At 41.0% G+C, this 21,312-nt stretch overlaps 1 protein-coding gene across 2 annotated transcripts in view; it reads left to right on the forward strand.

Annotated features, from left to right (window-relative positions):
* Positions 1-21,312, forward strand: part of CYB5R4 (cytochrome b5 reductase 4) — a 1,195,924-nt gene that overhangs the window by 571,138 nt on the left and 603,474 nt on the right. For both annotated transcript variants that reach the window (XM_078648153.1, XM_078648152.1), the window contains exon 8: positions 11,122-11,215. In XM_078648153.1, coding sequence (XP_078504279.1) covers positions 11,122-11,215 — 94 coding nt within the window. The remainder of the gene's footprint in view (positions 1-11,121; positions 11,216-21,312) is intronic.

The following is a 21,312-nucleotide window of genomic DNA, read 5'->3' on the forward strand; positions in this document are numbered from 1 at the left end:
ACTTACTATGCAGCAGCTTGTACATTCTCTTAAGCCTAAAATGAGTGCATTCAACTGAAAAGCAATTGAAAATATAACGACACAGCTGGTAATATAGCACACATTTTAATCTGAATTGATTTTCAGTGCTTGAATAGAAAATGTTATTGCCACCCAAGCTATTGGTACTCATGCTTATCAACCGCAGAAGGCTAAAGGATTCAAGCCTATTCCCTGCGATTATGGGAAGAGCTAAGTGTGCTACTCCCCCACCACCTCTCTCCATTCCTCAGCAGTCCTCTTCAGTCATCTTGATCAGTATGCTTTTTTAACTTCTGGTTGTGAAGTACTCAGTGATTTTAAGCCTTTCAGCTGTAAAAATTAAAACAGATCTAGTGCGTTTTATGTAACCCAACATTCAAGGTGAGGACCTGCTAATATATTTTATTTATTTATTTATTTAAAGAGTTTTATATAGCGCTGGCTAGACCCGAAGGTATCAAAGCGCTTTACATAAGGTTCCACATAGTTGCAAACTTACATCAGTCACAAGTTACCAAAGATATTAGTAAAAACTTTTAAGGAGCATGGAAGAAAAGGAAAATGTAGTGAGGAAGGGAAAGGGGGGGGAGGTGAAAAAGGGATAGGGCATAGATACGACGGAGAGACAAAGGGAAAGTCTGCCCAAGGTCCAGCTGGGTAGGTGACGGCCGAACGGGAATCCGCAGCCCATCTTCGCTTTAGCTATGAGGTAGCTCCACCGGGTATCGGTCAAATTGCTAGGTCTCAACAGAAAAACATTAAAGGGATAGAAGACGGGAAGAAGGGAGCGTAGAGGGGGACGGGGTAGGGTGAAGGGGAAGGAGGGGGATACGACAGAGATACAAAGAAAAGTCTACCCAAAGTCCGGCAGGGTAGCTGACAGCCGAGGGGGAATCCACAGCCCATCTCCTCTTCAGCTAACAGGTAGCACCACCGGGCCTCGGTCAAATAGCAGGGTCTCTGCGGTCGAGGGAAAGTTCAAAGAGTACATGTCCTGGAGGGAGCGCAGGATCAAGGTCAGGTGAGGGATGTGATTAAGATCAGGTCGATGGCCAGTTCTATTGTTCAGGAGTGGTAGAGCACCATGGTGAGACCAACTGAGGCGGCCATCTTGAGGTCAGGCAAGGGGGTTATGACCTTGGTGTTAAGTTCCGTCAGTCCCCAAAATTTTCAATGACTCAAACGCATGTGGGGTGTAATCTATGCAGTGATGCGGCGGGAACACAGGGCCAGTGTCAGCATGTCTTCAGAGGGGGGTGAGTGATGGGGAGAAAAACCACCAGTGGGAGAGGTGATGACCAGTTACGATTGTGATTTGACTTGCAACAAAAAGAATATTTGGGTTGCAACGATAATGACAAATTTAGAGATTGGATTGCAGATCTACATCTTCAGAAATCAATGACACACTGCATTTTTAGTATTTCTTGCGTTCTTTCATGAGAGCTTCAGGTACTCTTTGCAAAGGCCTTCAGCCTCTTGAGACCTCTTGTGACACATAGTAAATGCCATTAGGAGCATTCTGGAGCATATGATAAACGTGGTAGTGCAATTCACTACTGATGACTATTAACTATTGTTCACATTTGACGTGAAAGGTGTCTGTGTCATCTTTCAGCTAATTTGCCAAGCCTGGGTGAGTCTGTGTCTTGTGTAAAATATTTGTAATCTCTGCCATTTTAGTATTGATCCATCAATTTCCAGAGAACTGTCAGGCGAAATACAATTTTGAAATATTTATTTTGCTTGCTCGAGAAGGCTATTGTATTGGATGATGAAGGTATTCATAGAGAGCTATCTGTAATCCACCTGGCATATTGAAAGTGAGTGTGTCCAATGGGCTTATTGGTGAGGCTAAACTCACTTAGCGGAACTCTCTAGAGGCGACCCAAAATTTGTTTTAAGGTACTCTTTTTCCACCTTTTTGTTGCATGGTAAAAAGTCAAGTCTTACTTTAAGTAGAAAAAAAAGGAAACAAGGCTAATACACAACAAATAGCTACAAATTAAAAGAATAACAGTTATTGGGTCTAAAACAATTTCACTGAAAAGGAAACACTTTTTTGGGAATGTTAACCTCCGAAATAAGAAAGCAATAATGTGAAACTGTGAGAAATGTTTTTGAAAGGGCTAAAATCAATTAACCCGCCAGTTTATAAATAGGTTAAATATTAAACAAATTTGTCCGAATGCTAGACTTAAAAGAGCCTCTTTGGAATACAATTATTTTACCTATTTCCAACGTACTTTTAATGTAAGGTGTATAAATATCGGATACCCTAATAGTCTTTTATTACAACGTTACAAATCGAGGTCCTCCATGCTCCAGGATGTTTACTAGAGGGGCTCAGGGCACACAATATTTTTCACAGTGGCTGGAGTGAAATTGGTTTCACTGACTGATGGATTCTGATTTTCGGTGGCAATGTTTTCTAATTCAATTGTGGAAGCAAGTGGGCAGCTTATGGACATCTGGAACTATGTCGGTGTCAAAAAGTTCCCTTTCTTTGGTTGTCATGGTTCTTCTGTGCCCAGGTGAAGTTGATATGATGACTGACAGTTGAAGAGTATTCAGGCTTCAGTCTGTTTTAGGCGGGTTACCAAATTGCCAAGCTTTAGATACACCACAGGTCCAGGTCACTCCTTTTGTATAAAGTCAATCACAGGAGAGGAGTGATCATGAGCAGGCTTTAATTTGGGGTGGGGGGGTCCTCTCTGCTGCTAGGACGCTTATGGCTTCTCTGGTGCTATGGCCTCCCACAGAAAGGCTAAAAAGGCAAGAAGAGTACCCTACTAGCCCTAGAGCAGTGTTGGAAAGCTGGTGGGACCAATTATTAATAGAGCCCTGTGTAAGGTCCTTCTTAATGATACAATCCATGTGTAGGATTTCTTAAATGATGTATTTATTTCCACGGATGAAATAAATAGTCTTTCCAGTAGTGAAGCCTGGGCCAAATGTCATTGTTTGGAATCTGGTCTCCTGTGGTAATTCCATATTCCAGATTCCTTCCAACTAGATTGGCCAAAATGTAACATGTTCCCCTTGGTCTAAACAAAAACAAAATATAAAATAACTAAATGCATTTTCTTATACTACCTCAACAGACTTATCCTATAAACATATATATTTTATATTCATATACGTATTGCTCACCCAAATCATGTTATACATACATGAAACAAAATCCTATTAAAAATCTTTTTTTTTCTCAAGTCACTGTGTCAGCTTTAGCCTCTGGCATATTTACCTTTTTTAATTTTATTAATATTTTATATAATAATCCTTGCTCCATACAGGTTTTTACCTAATTTGTTTTCCATCCTCCCTTGCAATTTGGTATTACTGCCATTTACATATGTTTCCATATGCCAATTCCCAATCTCACTAATACACCTTTGATTCCTGTTATCAACTGGCCATAAACATCTGGGTGCTTTCACAACCTTGCTCATATTCCAAACATTGCCATCCAACAACTCCAATACCTGATTATCTACCCCAACTACGTTCATGTGAACAGAAAATTTCAAGTCTCCTGACTTCACCATTCTCCCTTTTCTGCTTCTCACTCAAGCATCCATTTTAAGCGGTTGTTGCTGTTTGTCCCCATTGTTTTCTATTTTATTTGTTTCATTCTCTTCTGTCCATCTTTGTCGGACTTGTTTTTCTCCGTCGCCTTTTACTTTGTCTGTCATATCTGACATCCACATCTGATTTAAATTGTAAATAGCCTTCCCACCTCTCATTTTTTCAAAAGGAGAAATATCTCCTTCAACCCTAGGTGTGTTTCTATAGCTCCACAGTAATTCCTTAATGGTTTGTTGACAGGTTTTCCCGTTAACTATGGCAAATGTAATCCTTCCTTCAGCACTCTAATCCACCTTTCCACAATTCCATTACTTTGTGGATAGGAAACAGACATATATATGTGCTCAATTATATGACCCTACAAGAAAGTCTTCATTTCATTAAAAATTAATTGTACTCCATTATCTGTTACTAAACATTTTTGAAACCCTTCTCTTTCAAAAATCTCATTCAAAAACAGTATTACTGCTTTTGGAGTAACCTGATGTACCTATCCGTCTTCTGGCTATTGAGCCAACTGATCAATCAACACAACAACATAAATCTGACTATTGACATTACACATGGGTCCTGCAATGTCTAGTGATATTCTTTCCCAGACTTTAATCAGACTTGGTACTGGAGGGTTTTCATACTTTACAGTTTTCTGTGATATATCACTGATGGTGCACTCAATACAAGATCTAACTTTTCTTTCAATTCATCTATCAATGGCTGGCCATCAGAACTCACTCCTAACCCTTCTTTTCATACTGCTCATACCAGGATGACTCTCATGAACCATATCCAACACTGTTTGTCTATTACTTTATGGTTCTTCACACATCAATACATTATCTTGTTCAGACAATTCATGAGCTACATACAGGTAAGGTAAGTATCTTTCTTCCAAATATTTCTTCCTAGGCCATGTTGATTTTATATATCCTAACACCCTTTGAATTTCATGATCATTTTCGCAAGCTGTTTTCCATTGGCTCTCTATAATGTACCCTTTAGACACTTCACAAATCAATACTACTGTCTCCATATCATTATCCTCAATAGCGTCTTCTTTGTCAGCTACTGGGAGCCTTGATAGACAATCTGCGAGAACATTTTATACTCCTGGAAGCTATTTCCCTTTTTTTTTTAAAAAATTCTTTTTATTAACGTTGCAGAGAACAGTGGTGATCGTCACAGTTAAGCAATACAATACATACAGTTGTACCTCCAGAAAACAGAGCATGTTAGCAATATACATTTCAGAATACTCATTGCAGTTCATTATTTAAACATTCTACAGTGCGAGCGTTTCGTCAGTTTGGGTATTTTGGGCGGGTTCACATATATGGCCCCTGTATTCATTCCATGCAGGACATATTGCAGACCATTTTCGGGGGCATCCCCTGGCTACATAGACTGTCTTCTCCTGGAGCATGCACCAGTCCATGTCCTTTTTCCTTGCACCCAGTTTCGGCGTTCCCTCTGCCCCCCGTGGCCTAGCTATATTTCTCTTTGCGATTGCGAATCCCAGTGTGGCCCAGATCCTCCCACGGGGCGGCAGATCTGTGGGCTCCCAAATGTTCAGGATACACCTCTTTGTCTCAACTCTTAGCTCCACCTCCCACACTTCTTGCATGCACCTATGTATTCGGCGCCAATAAGGCTGGAGCACTGGAAAGCTATTTCACTTTAAAGTGAAATTCTTGCAATTTGTATCACCAGCTGGCAATCCTGGATGTTGCCTTCCCACACCCTTTTGTAGTAAATACTTCCACTAATGGTCAACAACATGCTACAACCAAGAGAAATGGAGGAAAGGTACGTACCATGCACAGGAACCAATAAAAAGCAAGGATAGCAAGGCTAGCAAGGAGGCGGGATATGAGCCCCTTTTAAAATTTAGATTAAATACATTAGATTTCATAAACACAGCACAAGCACTGTGTAGGCAAAATAAACCTAAAAATACATATTTGAGATCAAAACAACAAAAATCTAATCAGTAGAACAGGAGAAATGCAGTTTTAAAGACTTAAGTGAAAATAGTGCCTAAAAGCACAAAGTGCCAAATGACGTTATATGGTCACTACGGACCAGCTCAAAGTCACAAGTTCAGAGTGTCTGAGATGGAGTGTGAGTCGGATACAGGGAGCAAAGTAGGCCAGCTGAACAAAGTATCTTATAGTCCTGGTTTGTGGAGCATTGTAATATCACGGGTCAAGAATGCACCGCGCAGTCGTGATTCCAAAGAGCTGAAGGACTGCGATACGGAGTCCTGCATCATCATGGAGGATGTCACAAATGGTCAAGATGTATAGTCATCATTGTGTGTGCACATGAAAGGTAATTCCACTGCATAAGAAGCTAACTTGCTGTGTTTTCAATGACTTGTCAGTGTTTGATGCGAATAAAGCAGCAGCTGACATGTTGGGCTATGCTCGCACTGTTTCATTGTGGTGCGATCTACTTTACGGGTACAAGATGTTTTGGGTTTGCGTACATTATTCATTGAGTTTTGAGCCATGGAACCGGCAACTGTATGGGGGCCGGCACGATGAAAGAAACTGTTGTAAGTTTTTTTCTTTGCCTTAAGTGAAGTCGGTCAAACTGTTAGGTTGCGGTTTAAAATTAGAAGCACAAGCCGGGCAGAGCGCGTACACCTTACCATGTCCACTGGGTTGTGTGGAGGTCCTCCAAGAACTCCTGCAACTCTCTGTTGCTACACAGTATTGCGAGCTGCCCAAGGAAGCTTTCCAAAGCAAACACAAGGTGATGATGGCCGGTGTACTGAAACTTTTCAGACACTCACCCCCAGTCACAGATCTGGGTTGAATCCATCATCGTTCTTTAGCTCACTTCACCACCCCAGTTCAAACCCAGCCATATGCAAATCAGTCTTGGCACTGTGCCCCATGGTAACAGTCCAGCACGCATGCGCCTGAGCCACCCGGCGCTCTTCCTCCATGCGTGTCGCCATCTTTTCTTGCCATTACTGTTGCCTTCGTCTCTCATTCTTTCCGAGTGCTGCGTAGTGGCACAACGTTTCGTGGTGCCACCACTTTGCAGCAAGACAGTCATCAGGTCGACGTCAGGGTTTTAAGGTTTGGCATCAACTGGTGCTAGCGGGAGTGACGTTCGACCTGATAATCTTTCCTACAGCCAAGTTAGAGGTGAACAAATTCTGGTTCCGGTTTTGTGCAGTGTGGCAGTTTACTCGGGTGAGAGCTTGCTCACCAGGAACTTTATTTGTGCAGAGTGTTGTGCTGTACCATTATCGTGTTTTTTTTGTACTTCACTGTATTTTGAGTTATTCACAGCTTAGCTCTCTGCCTAAGGATAATTTGGTGTAGAGTAGCAGCCACTTCAAATTGGTGCTACGTTCAATGTGTGCTTTTATTTACAGTTTTGGGTGTTATGTCTTTCACCCTTGCTTATACCCTGTTTTCGTGATTTACTGCCATGATGTTGTTCGTTATTTCTCTTGTGAAATATTTCTGCCCATGGATTTGCTCACTGCATGTGAAGAGGTCAAGGAAATTTTTTACTATTTCTATTTGCTGCCTTACTCCTATTTTAGTGTGTTGTTCTTTAAGCGTATGTTTGTCTTGCCATGTTTCATTGAGCGGTTATTCCCTATGTGTGTGGGAAGATTGTTTCCAAAGATATTCTTGTGAGCGTCACTGTGTCTCTTTCTTCAGCCAAGATGTCTTAACGGTGTAGGTTTCTCTACTTTGAGCAATCTTTGTGTCCTTTCTGTAGTGCTGTGGTGATATCATATTTTTGATCTGAGAAATTTCTATAGCTTTGCAAGTTCCAGTGTGTCGCCAGTTATTGGTATTTGGATTGTAAGGTTCCAGGAGTGACAACTTATTGTACAATTATTTTGTAGTGTGAAATTTTCACAGTTTACACTACGTTGATAGGTTGACATTTTACACTACATCCTTGACTCTGTTGCTAAATTTTACATGTTACACTTCTTGTCCTTACATGTGGGATAGTTTTTGTCCCCTTACATGAGGGATGAATAAGTGGGTGGTTTTCACCCATGAATATGTTAGTCGTTAAACGCCCTTACAAGAGGGATGAAATGGGTGAAAGTCCAATTTCTACTATTTTCTTAAAAGACCCTTACATAAGGGGTGTCTAAATGGGTACTACGCCCATTTCTACAGATCGCGTTTCATACCCTTACATGAGGGATGTCTGGATGATGTGTAAGTCACAGTATGCTACACGTTTTGTTTGCTGCCATTACGTGAGGAGTGGCTGTATGGGTTTTCTCTACTTGTCCTTTCTCTAAGTATGTTTGTTGGGTGTGAGTGTCACCTGCTGCTACAGGTTACTCTACTCGCCCTTGTTTTGGGGACGCTTGGTCGGGTATACTACACCTGTCACGTTTATGTTATACATGTGTGTTTCAGTCGTTCAAACAACTAGTTCTTGTCATGCTGTGTCATTCCTGTCTGGCCAGTGGATGTGGTTGGTGGTGGTCATAGGTGCAATTGTGTTTTTTATATATAATACGTTGTTTTTTCTGTAATATTTTATACATTATGTAGAGGAGGAGGATGTGTGATATTTTATCTAGTATATTTTTCTATGCATCTTTCTCATTTTTATTTATCTAGTATATTTATCTACGCATCTTCTTTTTCTCTTGTATATTACCTATGCATCTTCTTTGTATATTTTCAATGCTATTTAGTTGTTCTTCATTGTATATTTATCTATCTTTTTTATTTTTCTCAATGTTTTATCATGGTTCTTCTGCTTAATGCTTTATTCCTTCTTGCATTTTTGTACTTTCGCGTTATATAGCTCTTCAACATTCTTCCTGGCAACATTTTATCCTGTTTTGCTGTTTCATTTTGTTTGTGTTATATAATGGGGGAGGATATATAGTATCCTGTATATGTATTTATCATTCTCTCCTGTTGCTTTCTCCCTAGCTGCTCAGCCAGTGTGAATGTGCTGCATGGAATGTTGGTGTGGTGATTATGAATGAAATGTTTCGGTGCCTGTGGGGTGAGGTGTGACAGTTGGAGTATGGGCTGAGCAGCACGCAGGCTGCTCCTGGTGGGGCTGCTCTACGTGCACTTACCAAGCTACAACTAAGACTAAATAAACCTTTTTAAATTACATCTCTGCTACTGAATCATTACACACCCTCTCTGGCCTCCACTGTTTCTATTCGAATTGCGAGTGACTCTCCAAATGGGTGAGCGCTCATTATCTCTAGTTATGGTATTCTCAGCCTGTGCCCGGATAGCAGACAGGGTTATTCTTCTCCTTCCTTTGCACCTGGTCATGCTGCTCCCCCTGTGCGTGTATATTTACAGTATTTCATGTACATCAAGATACATCTTTCGATTTTATGATAGTATTACAAAGAGTGGTATTGTCAAGTACTCCATTCCCCTTCGTCATACACAGTTAAAGTTTTCAGATGCCACATTTAACAGTGGATGACTTTGGTTATTATTTATTTATTTATGTAATTTATAGAGCGCAAACAATTGCCCGAGCGCGTCTCGGCGCTGTGGATGAAGCAAAATGAGGGGGGAGGAGAAGAGAGTTTATTGGTTGAAGAGCCATGTCTATATTTTTCTTCTGAAAGTGGTCAGAGTGGGGGCAGACCTAACGTCAGGTTCAAGAGAGTTCCAAAGTTTGGCCGTTGATACATGGAAACTGCGGTCGCCCCATGTGACAGTTCTAGTGTGTCGGACTGTCATGATGGACTTATTCATTGAACGGAGTGATCATTTGGGGACATGAAATGCGAAAGGTTACCAAAGGTGAAGCTGAAGTACATAGCCAATCATAGAAACATTAATGATTGACTATGATATTCAAACAGAAATACCATCATAGTATGTGGAATGCCTTGATTTACTAAAACAATGCCACTCTTACATTCTCTTATGATGACACAGTGGATCATGCGGATGATTTGAAGGTGAGATGATGGCTGCTTGGTGCAGCATATGTGGATATTATCTGGGCATGTAATAGAGGATATTTCCAAGTGTAAATTTTATGAACATTACTTGACAATGACCATTTTATGTGTGCCACTTTGTCAAATGTAAAGACGTGTGTTCCACAATGTCTGCAACGTGTGTCTCATGTGACAGAATTATGATACATAATTATGCACAGACAGCATTATCAAGTCATTCATTCATCCATATGTCAATGGTGACATATTACTTTATACAAAACATTGATCATTCATCAATTGCCAGTTTGTGTGTTAATATATTCTACAACGAATAAGAAAAATACCATTGCATATTTCTAAATTAACATTAGTTCGAGAACGTATTTTAGAGCACAACATATAAGAAAGAGAACATGAACATAAAAGACAAATTAAACATGAGACATGATGGCACAAAGTTGCAATCCAAAAATAAAGTAATCATTTTTTTATACAGTATAACTTAGCTCCTTGCTGCTGCATAGGTACCGCCAGCTCAGCATAGAGGTTGGGTCAAGCTGTTCTCACGACTCTCCTCTGTAGTGGTGAGAGCCTGGCGTACTGTTTTGCGGCCTGGGAGGATACGATCTGCAAATCTATCCTTCAGCCTTATCTAGCGCTGAGGATCCAGTTTGTGGTACCTCCTGGTTCTTTTGTGTGAAGGCCCACTGCACTGCTGCCCATGTAATGTCTTGCTAGGTCTCAATCCATACTGCATTACTGAGGTGGGCGTCAGGTCCCCCTATATAACTGAGGATATTTCTTCAGAGACCTCCTGCCCAGTAACCTTCAGTTCCTCTTGGTTGAAACTGTGGGCGTTTTCTTTAATATTCTCAGCCATTTTGGGGATTTTTTTCAAATAAAAGGAGCAGCAAAATGGATGAAGATTGTGTTGTGATCCTTAGATGGCTCAGCATTGACATACTTCCTATTCTCTTATATCATATCATGTTCTTTGGGGTTGGTGGAAAACTCTGCCCTGATTACTCCCCTTGGCCCCTGCTCTGACTAGAACAGCTGCACCCCGCACGTAAGCAGGACGGAAAGATAAATTGATAATGTGTTATTATAATTTTATTTTACTTTTTTAAACTTCTCGTAGAGCAGTGGGGTGACGCTCCTCCGCCATGGCAAGGATCCGCCGCTGCAGTAAATGTTAACACAAAAACAGCTAATAACTATGGGAAGATCAAAGCTGCAAGTAATGAATATCATGGAAAACTCATGTGGATCACTGGAGACTATGTGGGTGTGCAGTTAGATTTACCAGAACTATGTGCAGGTTGCATGAGTGTGGCGGTCTTTATCTGTCATTTTGCGCTGCACCTACATCCAGACACAACATTACACTTAAAGAGTATAGTGTGGTTTAGGAGTAACGTTAAGTAACTCGATTGTATAGGAGAGACTACTATTAAGATGCAGACCCAAACGCACGTAAAATCATGAACTACCTTGACAGTGTCTAGAGCTTCAAACTCCGCTGCAATTGTGCAACATTTACTAACAACTAACAAATACTATTTTACTTGCTTCACTTTTAGGATCTTGAGTCAGAGTTTGTGACCGTTGACCTTGAGAGCAGTATCCTGAGAGCTGATATATTAATAGGAAATTTTTCGTACCTTTTACATCTTGGTAAGTGCTCTTGGAAAGGCGTAAAGTCGCCACATTTGTGTTTTGTATCGATTTATAAAATGTCAGTAGTTATGCTATTATAAGGTGTGGTAGATCAGGATGACTAATCATTCAGTAGTGAAGACCTGATTGAAAGTAATTGTTTCTGCTGATTAACTAGATGTTAAACCATGTCTATGTAATGTATGTGTAGAGCGCAACTGTTACTCCAAGGAGTGTCCTGGCGCTAGTGCAGAAAGAGCTTTCAGTGGGGGAATGCGAGGGGAGACCTAGGAATTAGAAAACAGCCAGGTCTTGAGCTTTTTCCGAAACTCAGGTGTAGCCTTGATGTATCTGAGTATCAGCTGGAGTTTATTCCACAAGGAGGGGCCCAGGAGAGAGAAAGATCTGCCCCTCGACCCCAAACTCTATCTTTTACCCCTAACATTACTACTTCCTCTTTCTGCTGCTTCATTTGATTACTCACTGCGCAGACAGACACCCCTAGGTCATCTACCATGGATGCATTTGCCTTCTTAGCACTATCTTAAATATTCCTGCCTTTTTGCATTTTTTACATATTTTACATTTGTATATACCTTTAGCCTGCTACCTTGAATATATGGCGATACTACGCATGGCAATACAACGTGGTTTTTTACAACGCAACGCGTTGCCATTACAACGCATACTTTTACCGCACATATGCCTTTACCACGCATGCCATTACAAGGCAAATGAATGCATGGTAAAGGCATATACTTGTTAAAAGTTGTTAAGGTTAGTAAATATATAGATATATAAATATATATATGTATGTATGTATATATATTTTACATATATATTCATATATATATTACCTACTGGCGGTCGCCAGTAGGTATATATAGTTAGGATTTTTTCTCTATGGGATTTTTGAAAATTCTATGTCTAATAACTTTGGCGTTTGTGGACGGAATTGGCTGAAATTTTCAGGAAAATGGCACATTTTGTTTCTGAGCAGCCCTTGAAAATTTTGGGGGGGTTCGTCAAGGGGGGGGCCGAGAAAAAAGGGGGGTCCCAAAACGTGTTTTTAACATTGAGTTTTCCATAGGGCGGTTGGCCTCACTTTTAGCCCGAACGGCTGAATGGATTTGCACGAAACTTGGCAAAATTGTAGGGACTGGTAGCCCGATGTGCCTTTTGTAGGTCTCAATATATGTGCTCCAGTGGATTTTGAGAAATTAACGTTTAAAAAAAGATATATATCTGTAACAGCGGACCTGGCAGCGTCCCAGGACGCGTACTTTTCGCGCAACGGAGCTTTGTGAAGCGAAGCTGATTGGTTCTCCGGCGTCTGTCAACATTCCAAAAAGTCCGTAGCGGCCGCCATCTTGTCTCTCGGTAGGATCGAGAGACAAGAGGAGGTCAAAACAAAGGGGGAAATAACTATAAGGGGGCATAGTAGATCCTCGCTGACCCCCTAGGTTTGATGTGGAGGTTTTAAAAGGGCCCCGCGGGGCAAAAAAAAATAATAATAATAATAATCGAACGGCTGAATGGATTTGCACGAAACTTGGCAAAATATTAGGGACTGGTAGCCCGATGTGCCTTTGCTAGGTCTCAATATATGTGCTCCAGTGGATTTTGAGAAATTAACGTTCAAAAAAAGATATATATCTGTAACAGCGCTCCGCTTCGCGTAACGGAGGTTTGCGAAGCTGATTGGTCATTCTGTCACTGGGCTATAGTTGGGCTACATCTGGCTGATATTTGGGCTACATTTGTTTTTTTGTGTGTCTGGCGGCCATCTTTGGGCTACATTGGGCTACATTGGGCTTCATTGGGCTACATTGGGCTACATTTGGGCTCCAACATATATATAGGCCAATGTAGCCCAATATATATTTTTCAAAGTTAATTTTCGTAAAAACCACTGGAGCATATATCTTGAGACATAGCAAAGACACATCGGGCTACCAGTCCCTACAATTTTGCCAAGTTTCGTGGAAATCCATTCAGCCGTTCGAGCTAAAAGTGAGTCCAACCGCCCTATGGAAATGAAGGAAATGAATGGGTAATTTGTAATTAGCAAATAGCTAATCGCAAACTAGGAATGGTAAAGAATCGCTATTTATTCCTTAAAGTTCGCTATTTAGGAAATGCAAAAAACTTTGATGATACATATGGCGGTTCATCTCTAACAAGATAAGAAGCATAGGGATACATTTATGATGACTGGCGCATCACCAGGGATGTGTTAGTCATTCTGTGCCGCTGTTCCGTCACCTATGGTGTGCTGCATTTACAATGCGGCGCATCATGGGGCAAAAACAGCACAGATGCGTGATGTATCTGTGCCGTAAAGGTGGCGCATTGCTGGAGTTGTATCGCAAGTGTGATGAAGCTCCAGCAAGGGTCGGGGGTGCCCCTGTCGCAGGGTTTCTGTTCTCACACAGAACTGTGGACAGAGGATTGGAACCTCGGCGAATTAGGGTGTCCCAAAACTCACGTTAGTAATCAAAAACTCCTTAGTAAGCTAAGTACAGTGTCACATTGGATATAACAAACTCTCAATGTTTAGACAATCCAGAATATGAACTTATAGTACCTCAGGATACGTGGAACTCATGAACAGTCGGTCGTTCTATATTTCTTAGAAACCAGAACATGGAGTTAAGAAGAACACATGTGTATTTGAAATGTTTATTTACTAATGCCGTCTTCTCAGGCGTAGTATCTTAGATAATACAAGTACACATATTATCAGTAGCAAAATTACCAGCATAGTTACTAGTACATAAAAAGCGAATGGTGATAGTATGTTAACATGCTGTAAATGAATAAGAGTTAGCAACACTTATAAGCAGCCGCAGGCCGTGGAGGGAGTTACGGTGAGGCAGGGAGGCGGGGAGGGGGAGAAGCAGGGTGGAGAATACAAGTACACATATTATCAGTAGCAAAATTACCAGCATAGTTACTAGTACATAAAAAGCGAATGGTGACAGTATGTTAACATGCTGTAAATGAATAAGAGTTAGCAACACTTATAAGCAGCCGCGGGCCGTGGAGGGAGTTACGGTGGGGCAGGGAGGCGGGGAGGGGGAGGGGCAAGGTAGAGAGGGCTCCACCCTGCTTCTCCCCCTCCCCGCCTCCCTGCCTCACCGTAACTCCCTCCACGGCCCGCGGCTGCTTATATCTCACCCTCCCTAATACACATATTATATTATTTGCTAAGAAGGTCTCTTTGTGTTGGTTTAGGGCGTGCCCATACTTTAGTGTCTTAGATTTGAAGGAATCACATCAGCATACACCAGCTCTCTCTTCATGTGAACCGCATCAACTGTTGTGTATGTGTGTTCGGCAAAGCAATATAAAACCCGCCTCATGCCCAGAATTGGCAGAAGTTGCACTTATGTTATGAGTATGAAGTCGTGGAGATCAGACCTCATAACAATTCTGTATCGTGTTGTTCTTGAAACTTTAGCACTCGCTGTACAGATATAGTTTAACAAGCAAAGCAGATAGTAGAGCAATAACATATTATTCTCATGTAAACCACGATGAACTACTAGGTGGAAAGCTAAAGCAACAACTAAGTGTCGTGTGCAGAAGTTGCAAAAAAGGAAAAATGGCGTTTAAACCGGTAATGAGCCCATGCTAACTTAACACGGTGTAAAGATATCCAGGACCTAGATGACACCTCCCCATGATCCGGAAACGAACTGAATAAGATAATAGAAGTGCCATCTCATGAGAGCAGATTGCAAGTTTATATGTGGACGGTCCGCAAGGTAAAGCATTAAAAACTAGGAAAATTTAATGCTAAAGAAAAATAAAACAGCCAAGTACTTTATCGAGTCTTAAGCCAATAGGCAAGGTAAATAATAAAAACTTGACAAATAAGTCAATGAATTGTCAATGAAATGCTAGTACTCAGCATATCAAACATGAAAAAGGTCTATGACATAACTGTGTATGCAAAATAAGCTGCAACAGCCTCCAATAGGAAGTCACCGTCTTCATCCGAAAACAGTTCAGCCATCCAATTTAAAAGCGGAAAAGAACATACGTGCTCTCCCAGCACCGGATCCTCTATCACCATCAGAGGACAGCTCGGTGGGTTTTCAAGAAAGCTCTGTTCCAAGAAAGACTGTGCTGCCGCCAGTAAATTCCAGGGACCAAGTAGTCCATGCATCAATGCCACAGCCATAATCCTTTCGCCAGGACAAACCAACTCGTGAGTAATGATAGGAGTCATCAGCTGATTAAAGTCGACGTCAGGAGAAACCGGTCCGCAGAGACACAAATCAATGGCCCAATCGAAATCACAGGTCAGGCAGTGAAATACAGGCTGGACACAGGTGAAGTAGGAGAATCGAAAAGATAATCCATATGCCGTGCTTAATATCGCCAACGGCATTGTGCCATAATATTCTAGCATGCGATTGCGGAACAGTGTCAGCAGCTGCAGGGTGGGAGGTTGCATAGGAGGGACATCCATATTTAAAAATGTAAAAAAGCACAAGAGCGTCCGCTGGTAATGCAAGTAAAAATGCCAATCCACGAACCAGAGTGGAGAAAATAGAATGAAAGGAAGCAGGGATGACTCCAAAGATTTTCTCAAATGAAGTCACGAGACCACTGGTAACAACTTTAAAAAAGTGCGCCAGGGCCTTTGTGGAGGATGCGTTAAAGATAGTCGGAACCATCTTGCTGAAATTGAAAGGCAAATCTGAATTGAAAAGGGTCTGCACCTCTGTACGGGTGTTCGCTATGTGAAGCACGAAAGTTTCACGGGCCGAACTCAAGGCCACCTCTCTCTGAGACAAAAGAGCTCTTATTCTTGCCATGCCGTTGAAATCTGTCCCAAGGTTGGTATTTGTGGCCAGATTGAAAACTCCCTATGTTCATGTGTGGGAGGAAATAGAACATTTCTGCAGCAAATAACCCGTTCACTTACTGTTACGATAAAAGGAATACTTTTAATTAACTCAGAACAATCTTCATTATTGAGCATCAAATAACTACCATTTTCCAACAACTTGAACGTGGGGATGATAGCAGGAACTGGCGTGCCTTGCAACACGCAAGCCATATTTGGTCGGTGTTTGTTGCATGAACCGTGTAACTGTATGTGCCTACACATTAGTGAATGATCTGGCGTCTCAGTGCATTCCTCTCCATTCAGATAAACTTCTTGATCATCTTTGAAACATCTGTATGTGTATGGAAGCGACCAGACCTCATGAAGAAAAGCACTACCTAAAGGTTCATAACGACCTATTGGTATATATTTCATACAATTTGAAAACTTATATAAAGCAAAAGGCAGCGTTATTAAACCGTGGATAAGGCACGTTGCCAAAAAACCCGCAATCCTCTGCTGATGATGTCACTGAGCATGTCATGAATGATGTAATATGTGACATCATCAGCAGTGGATTACGGGTAATAGTATCTCTAGTTTACTCCCCTATAGCTGTCTTTCTTTTAACATAAGTGTCTGTTTCCTTCCCTTATACTTACTGTTTTTGGTTCGCTTCCGGTTCGCGTACCGGCGAGCGAACTGGGAAGCGAACTAAGAGAAATAGAGGTTGGCACAGTTCCAAATATTGTACCAATTTTTTAATAACGGGGAGGTAGTTCTGAAAAGAACTTTTTTTTTATTGTTTTTGTTGTTTTATATTTTTTTTATTATTTTTCGGAACATTTTTTTACTTTTTTTGAATTTTTCTGAATAGTTTTATATTTTTTTGGGTTTTTCTTGGAGGGGGCAATGAAAACGATTCATTGTAAAGGGCTCAACAGGAGCAACAAAACAAAAAAAGAAGTATTTATTATTTTGGGCGTTTCGTACAAACTTGCATATGATAGTCAATAGCTCTGTTGATCAGAGTGATGCTTCTTTCTCCGTAGGAAATGAATCCATCGCAAAATACGCAGATGTGTTTTACTTCACCAAATTTCATTTGTATATTTGGCACCATCTCCCTGCCCTCTGGTCCCGTGACTTCCGGTACAACAGATCTTCTGGCCATAATAGGGAGATTATCTAGGTCGTTCCGAAACTGTGCAGCACTGTAGTTGTTAGGATGCCACCTAGTCATATGGCGATGCATTGTGTAGTTTCCGAAACTGTATTTTTTCTCGGTTCCTCTGGACAGTCTATCTTGACATATAAGGCAAGTTACGTATCTTGCATTTACTTTTTTCTGACCTTTGGGAATTTTAAAAAATTGCCAAATGAAGTTTTCTTTCCGGTGAGACGTCCTGGGCTGCTCAGGCAAAAACTGCCTCTCTTCGTGCTCGTCGTCCTGTTCCTCTTCTTCCTCTTCTTGTTGAATTATAACTTGAGCAGGTGGTCCACTCTTCCTTGGATGTGGTGGAGGTGGTGGGGAAGCACCAGCTGAAGCTACTAAAGAAGCCATTGCTCAGTGATCACAAAGGGTCTTTCTCTCACAATGATGAAAGTCAGAGTGAGGAAAGAAGGAGGGATTTTCATCATTTGGGAAAAACAAGAGTTCTCAACCAATCAAAAGTGTTCATTTTAGATTATATGACCTAGTCTTACATCATTAGGAAACCAAAAGTGAAATGAACCAATGAAAAGTGTTATTACCAAGTCACATGACTTGCTGTGTTTACGTTAAGCGCTTTGCAGGGCCTCCCGGTTTGCTTCCAGAAACCTGCGCTTTGCGACTCGCTTCGCGTACCAGTTCGCTAACGTAGCACGTCATATGACGTATCACGCGACAACGTGAAACGTCATGCGGACGGGAGGCGTCACGATGTTGTTTTCTAACGCGGCACTTGCGGTAAAGAAACGTTTACCGGCTCGCGGTCTATTTCGCGGCATCAAGGTCAGCTAACGGGAAGCTTCCCGATTCGCGAAGCGGGAACGAAGAAAAAAAAATATTTAAAAAAAAAATTATTCATAAACATATAAAATATATTTTTGGATTTAAAGAAGAATACATTTTACAGCTACAGATATTAGCTGTTAAAAAACCAATGAAATTCACAGAAAAAAACATAGGTTATAGACCATATATAGTTAGGAATTAGCATTTACAAAACCTTGAAAATTCACTGAAAAAACCATAGGTTATAGACCATATATAGTTAGGAATTAGCATTTAGAAAACCTTATTTTACTCACACAAAACCATTGAAATTCCATATATAGTTAGTTGCACTAACTATATATCGCGCACCCGCAATCCACTGCTGATGATGTCACATATTACATCATTCATGACATGGTCAGTGACATCACTGATGACATCACTGATGACATCTCAAATGACATCACTGATGACATCATCTAGTGTCTGTGTGTTTTTGTAAAGTGTAAATACGTTTTACATATTGAAGAATGAGTGGATGTATGGAAGACTGAGTGTGTGTGTGGCTGGCTGGGAGGTGTGTGACTCTGTGCATATCAATGTGTACTTGTATCAGTGATTGTATAAGAGAGTAAGTATGTGTTAGTATATGTGTGAAAAGTATGGTGTTCTGTGTTTAACTATAGATGAGGAAATCGAAGTGTGATTGATTCTTCACAGGACTGACTAGGTGTATGAGTGCATATGATAGTGTTCTAATAATAACTGACTGTATGTATGAGTAATTGTATGGGTGAATGAGTGAATGTGTGTGTAGACGTACGAATCAGTGAGTGCGTATGTAGTAACTGGTATTGGTGTGTCATGATGTCATCAGTGATGTCATTTGAGATGTCATCAGTGATGTCATTTCAGATGTCATTAGTGATGTCATCAGTGATGTCACTGAAGTATGGTGTTCTGTGTTTAACTGTATAGATGAAGAAATGGAAGTGTGATTGATTCTTTACAGGACTGACTTGGTGTGTGAGTAACTCCATGGATGAGTGGCAGTGTGTGACTGTCTGCATAGGTGTATGAGTGCATATGATAGTGTTGTAATAATGAGTGACTGTATGTATGAGTGATTGTATGGGTGAATGAGTGAATGTGTGTGTAGACGTAGGAATCAGTGAGTGCGTATGTAGTAACTGGTATTGGTGTGTCATGATGTCATCAGTGATGTCATTTGAGATGTCATCAGTGATGTCATCAGTGATGTCATTTGAGATGTCATCAGTGATGTCATCAGTGATGTCACTGACCATGTCATGAATGATGTAATATGTGACATCATCAGCAGTGGATTGCGGGTGCGCGATATATAGTTAGTGCAACTAACTATATATGGAATTTCAATGGTTTTGTGTGAGTAAAATAAGGTTTTCTAAATGCTAATTCCTAACTATATATGGTCTATAACCTATGGTTTTTTCAGTGAATTTTCAAGGTTTTGTAAATGCTAATTCCTAACTATATATGGTCTATAACCTATGGTTTTTTCTGTGAATATATATATATATATATATATATTTTTTTTTTTACCCCCAAAACCCTTAAATTACCTTTACTACCCCAATACATATTCCCCCATACATTTTCAAAATGACTCTTATTACCCCAGGAATCCATTCCCACTAAACCCTAAAATTACTTTTGGCAATTCAAACCCACCCTAAATCCTAAAATTACCCCTGACACCCCAAAACGCCAAACCACACTGAAACCTTAAATTAACCCTGGCACCCCGAAACCCAAATACACCTTGAACTGCAAAATTAACCCTTGCACTTCTAAACCAAAACACACCCTGAGCCCTAAAATTAACACTGGCACCCCAATACCCAAACACACCCTGAAACCTAAAATTAACCTTGTCACCCCAAAACCCAAACACACCCTAAAATCAACCCTTGCACACCAAAACCCAAAACTATCATGCACCCTAAAATAACCCACCCTGAACCTTAAAATTAACCCTTGCACCCCAAAACTATCCTGAACCGTAAAATTAACCCTGGACCCCAAACACACCCTGAACCCCAAAATTAACCCTTGCACCCAAAAACACCCTAAACCCTAAAATTAACCCTGGCACCCCAAAACCTAAATGCACCCTGACCCTTAAAATTAATCCTGGCTCCTCAAAACCCAAAGACACCCAAAACCCCAAAATTAGCCCTGGCACCTCAAACACATCCTGAACCCCAAAATTAACCCTGGCACCCCAAAACCCAAACACACCCTGAACCCTAAAATTAACCCTGGCACCGCAAACCCTTAAGACACCCTGAACCCCAAAACTAACCCCGGCACCCCAAAACCCAGAAACACCCTGAACCCCAAAATAACCCTTGCACCCAACAAACTCAAACACACCCTGAACCCTGAAATTAACTATGGCACCCCAAAACCCAAACACACCCTGAGTCCCAAGATTAACCCTGGCACCCCAGAACCAGAACACACCCTGAACCCAAAAATTAAGCCTTGCGCCCCAAAACCAATACTCACCCTAAAACTTAAAATTATCCTTGCTACTGCAAAACCCATACCCACCATAAAACTTTAAATTACACTGGGCACCCCAAAACCAAAATCCACCCTGACCCCTAAAATTAACCCTGGCACCCCAAAACCCAGACATACTTTGAACCCCATAAGTAACTCTTGCACCCCAAAACCCAAACACACCCTGAACCCTAAAATTACCCCTGGCACCCCAAAACCTATGCCCCTATGCCCCTAGACCCCAAAACCCAAACCCACCCTAAACCATATACTTACCTTATACTTGCATGTAAAACGCATATGCCTTTACCATTCATGCCTTTACAACAAAATGTGTTGTAAAGGCATGCGTGGTAAAAGCATATGCATTGTAATGGCATTACGATGTAATGGTAGTTGCGTTGTAACAACCGCTTTGTAATATCAACGCGTTGTTATATCCACGTTGTAAATGTTGTTTTCCTGCTAACTTTTTTATCGTGTTATGGCACTGTATTTGTTTAATAAGGTTCTAAATGTCTTTGACTATTTCAGTGTGTTCATTTGTGTCGTACGGCAAACGCGTACTTAAAACAATGATGGGGATTGCTAGGTGATGTCAGAAATAGGGTTTGCACCTTATAGACCATTGTTTTATCTGACACGGCCATTCACACAGCAACACCAATTGGTCTTGACTTGCAGTCTCCGCAATGTTATCAAATCCCTTCATTTTGTCATTCAGTTGTTTAATGTTTCGAT

The sequence above is a fragment of the Lissotriton helveticus genome, chromosome 6 (genome assembly GCF_964261635.1).
Source record: "Lissotriton helveticus chromosome 6, aLisHel1.1, whole genome shotgun sequence".
NCBI lineage: Eukaryota > Metazoa > Chordata > Amphibia > Caudata > Salamandridae > Lissotriton > Lissotriton helveticus.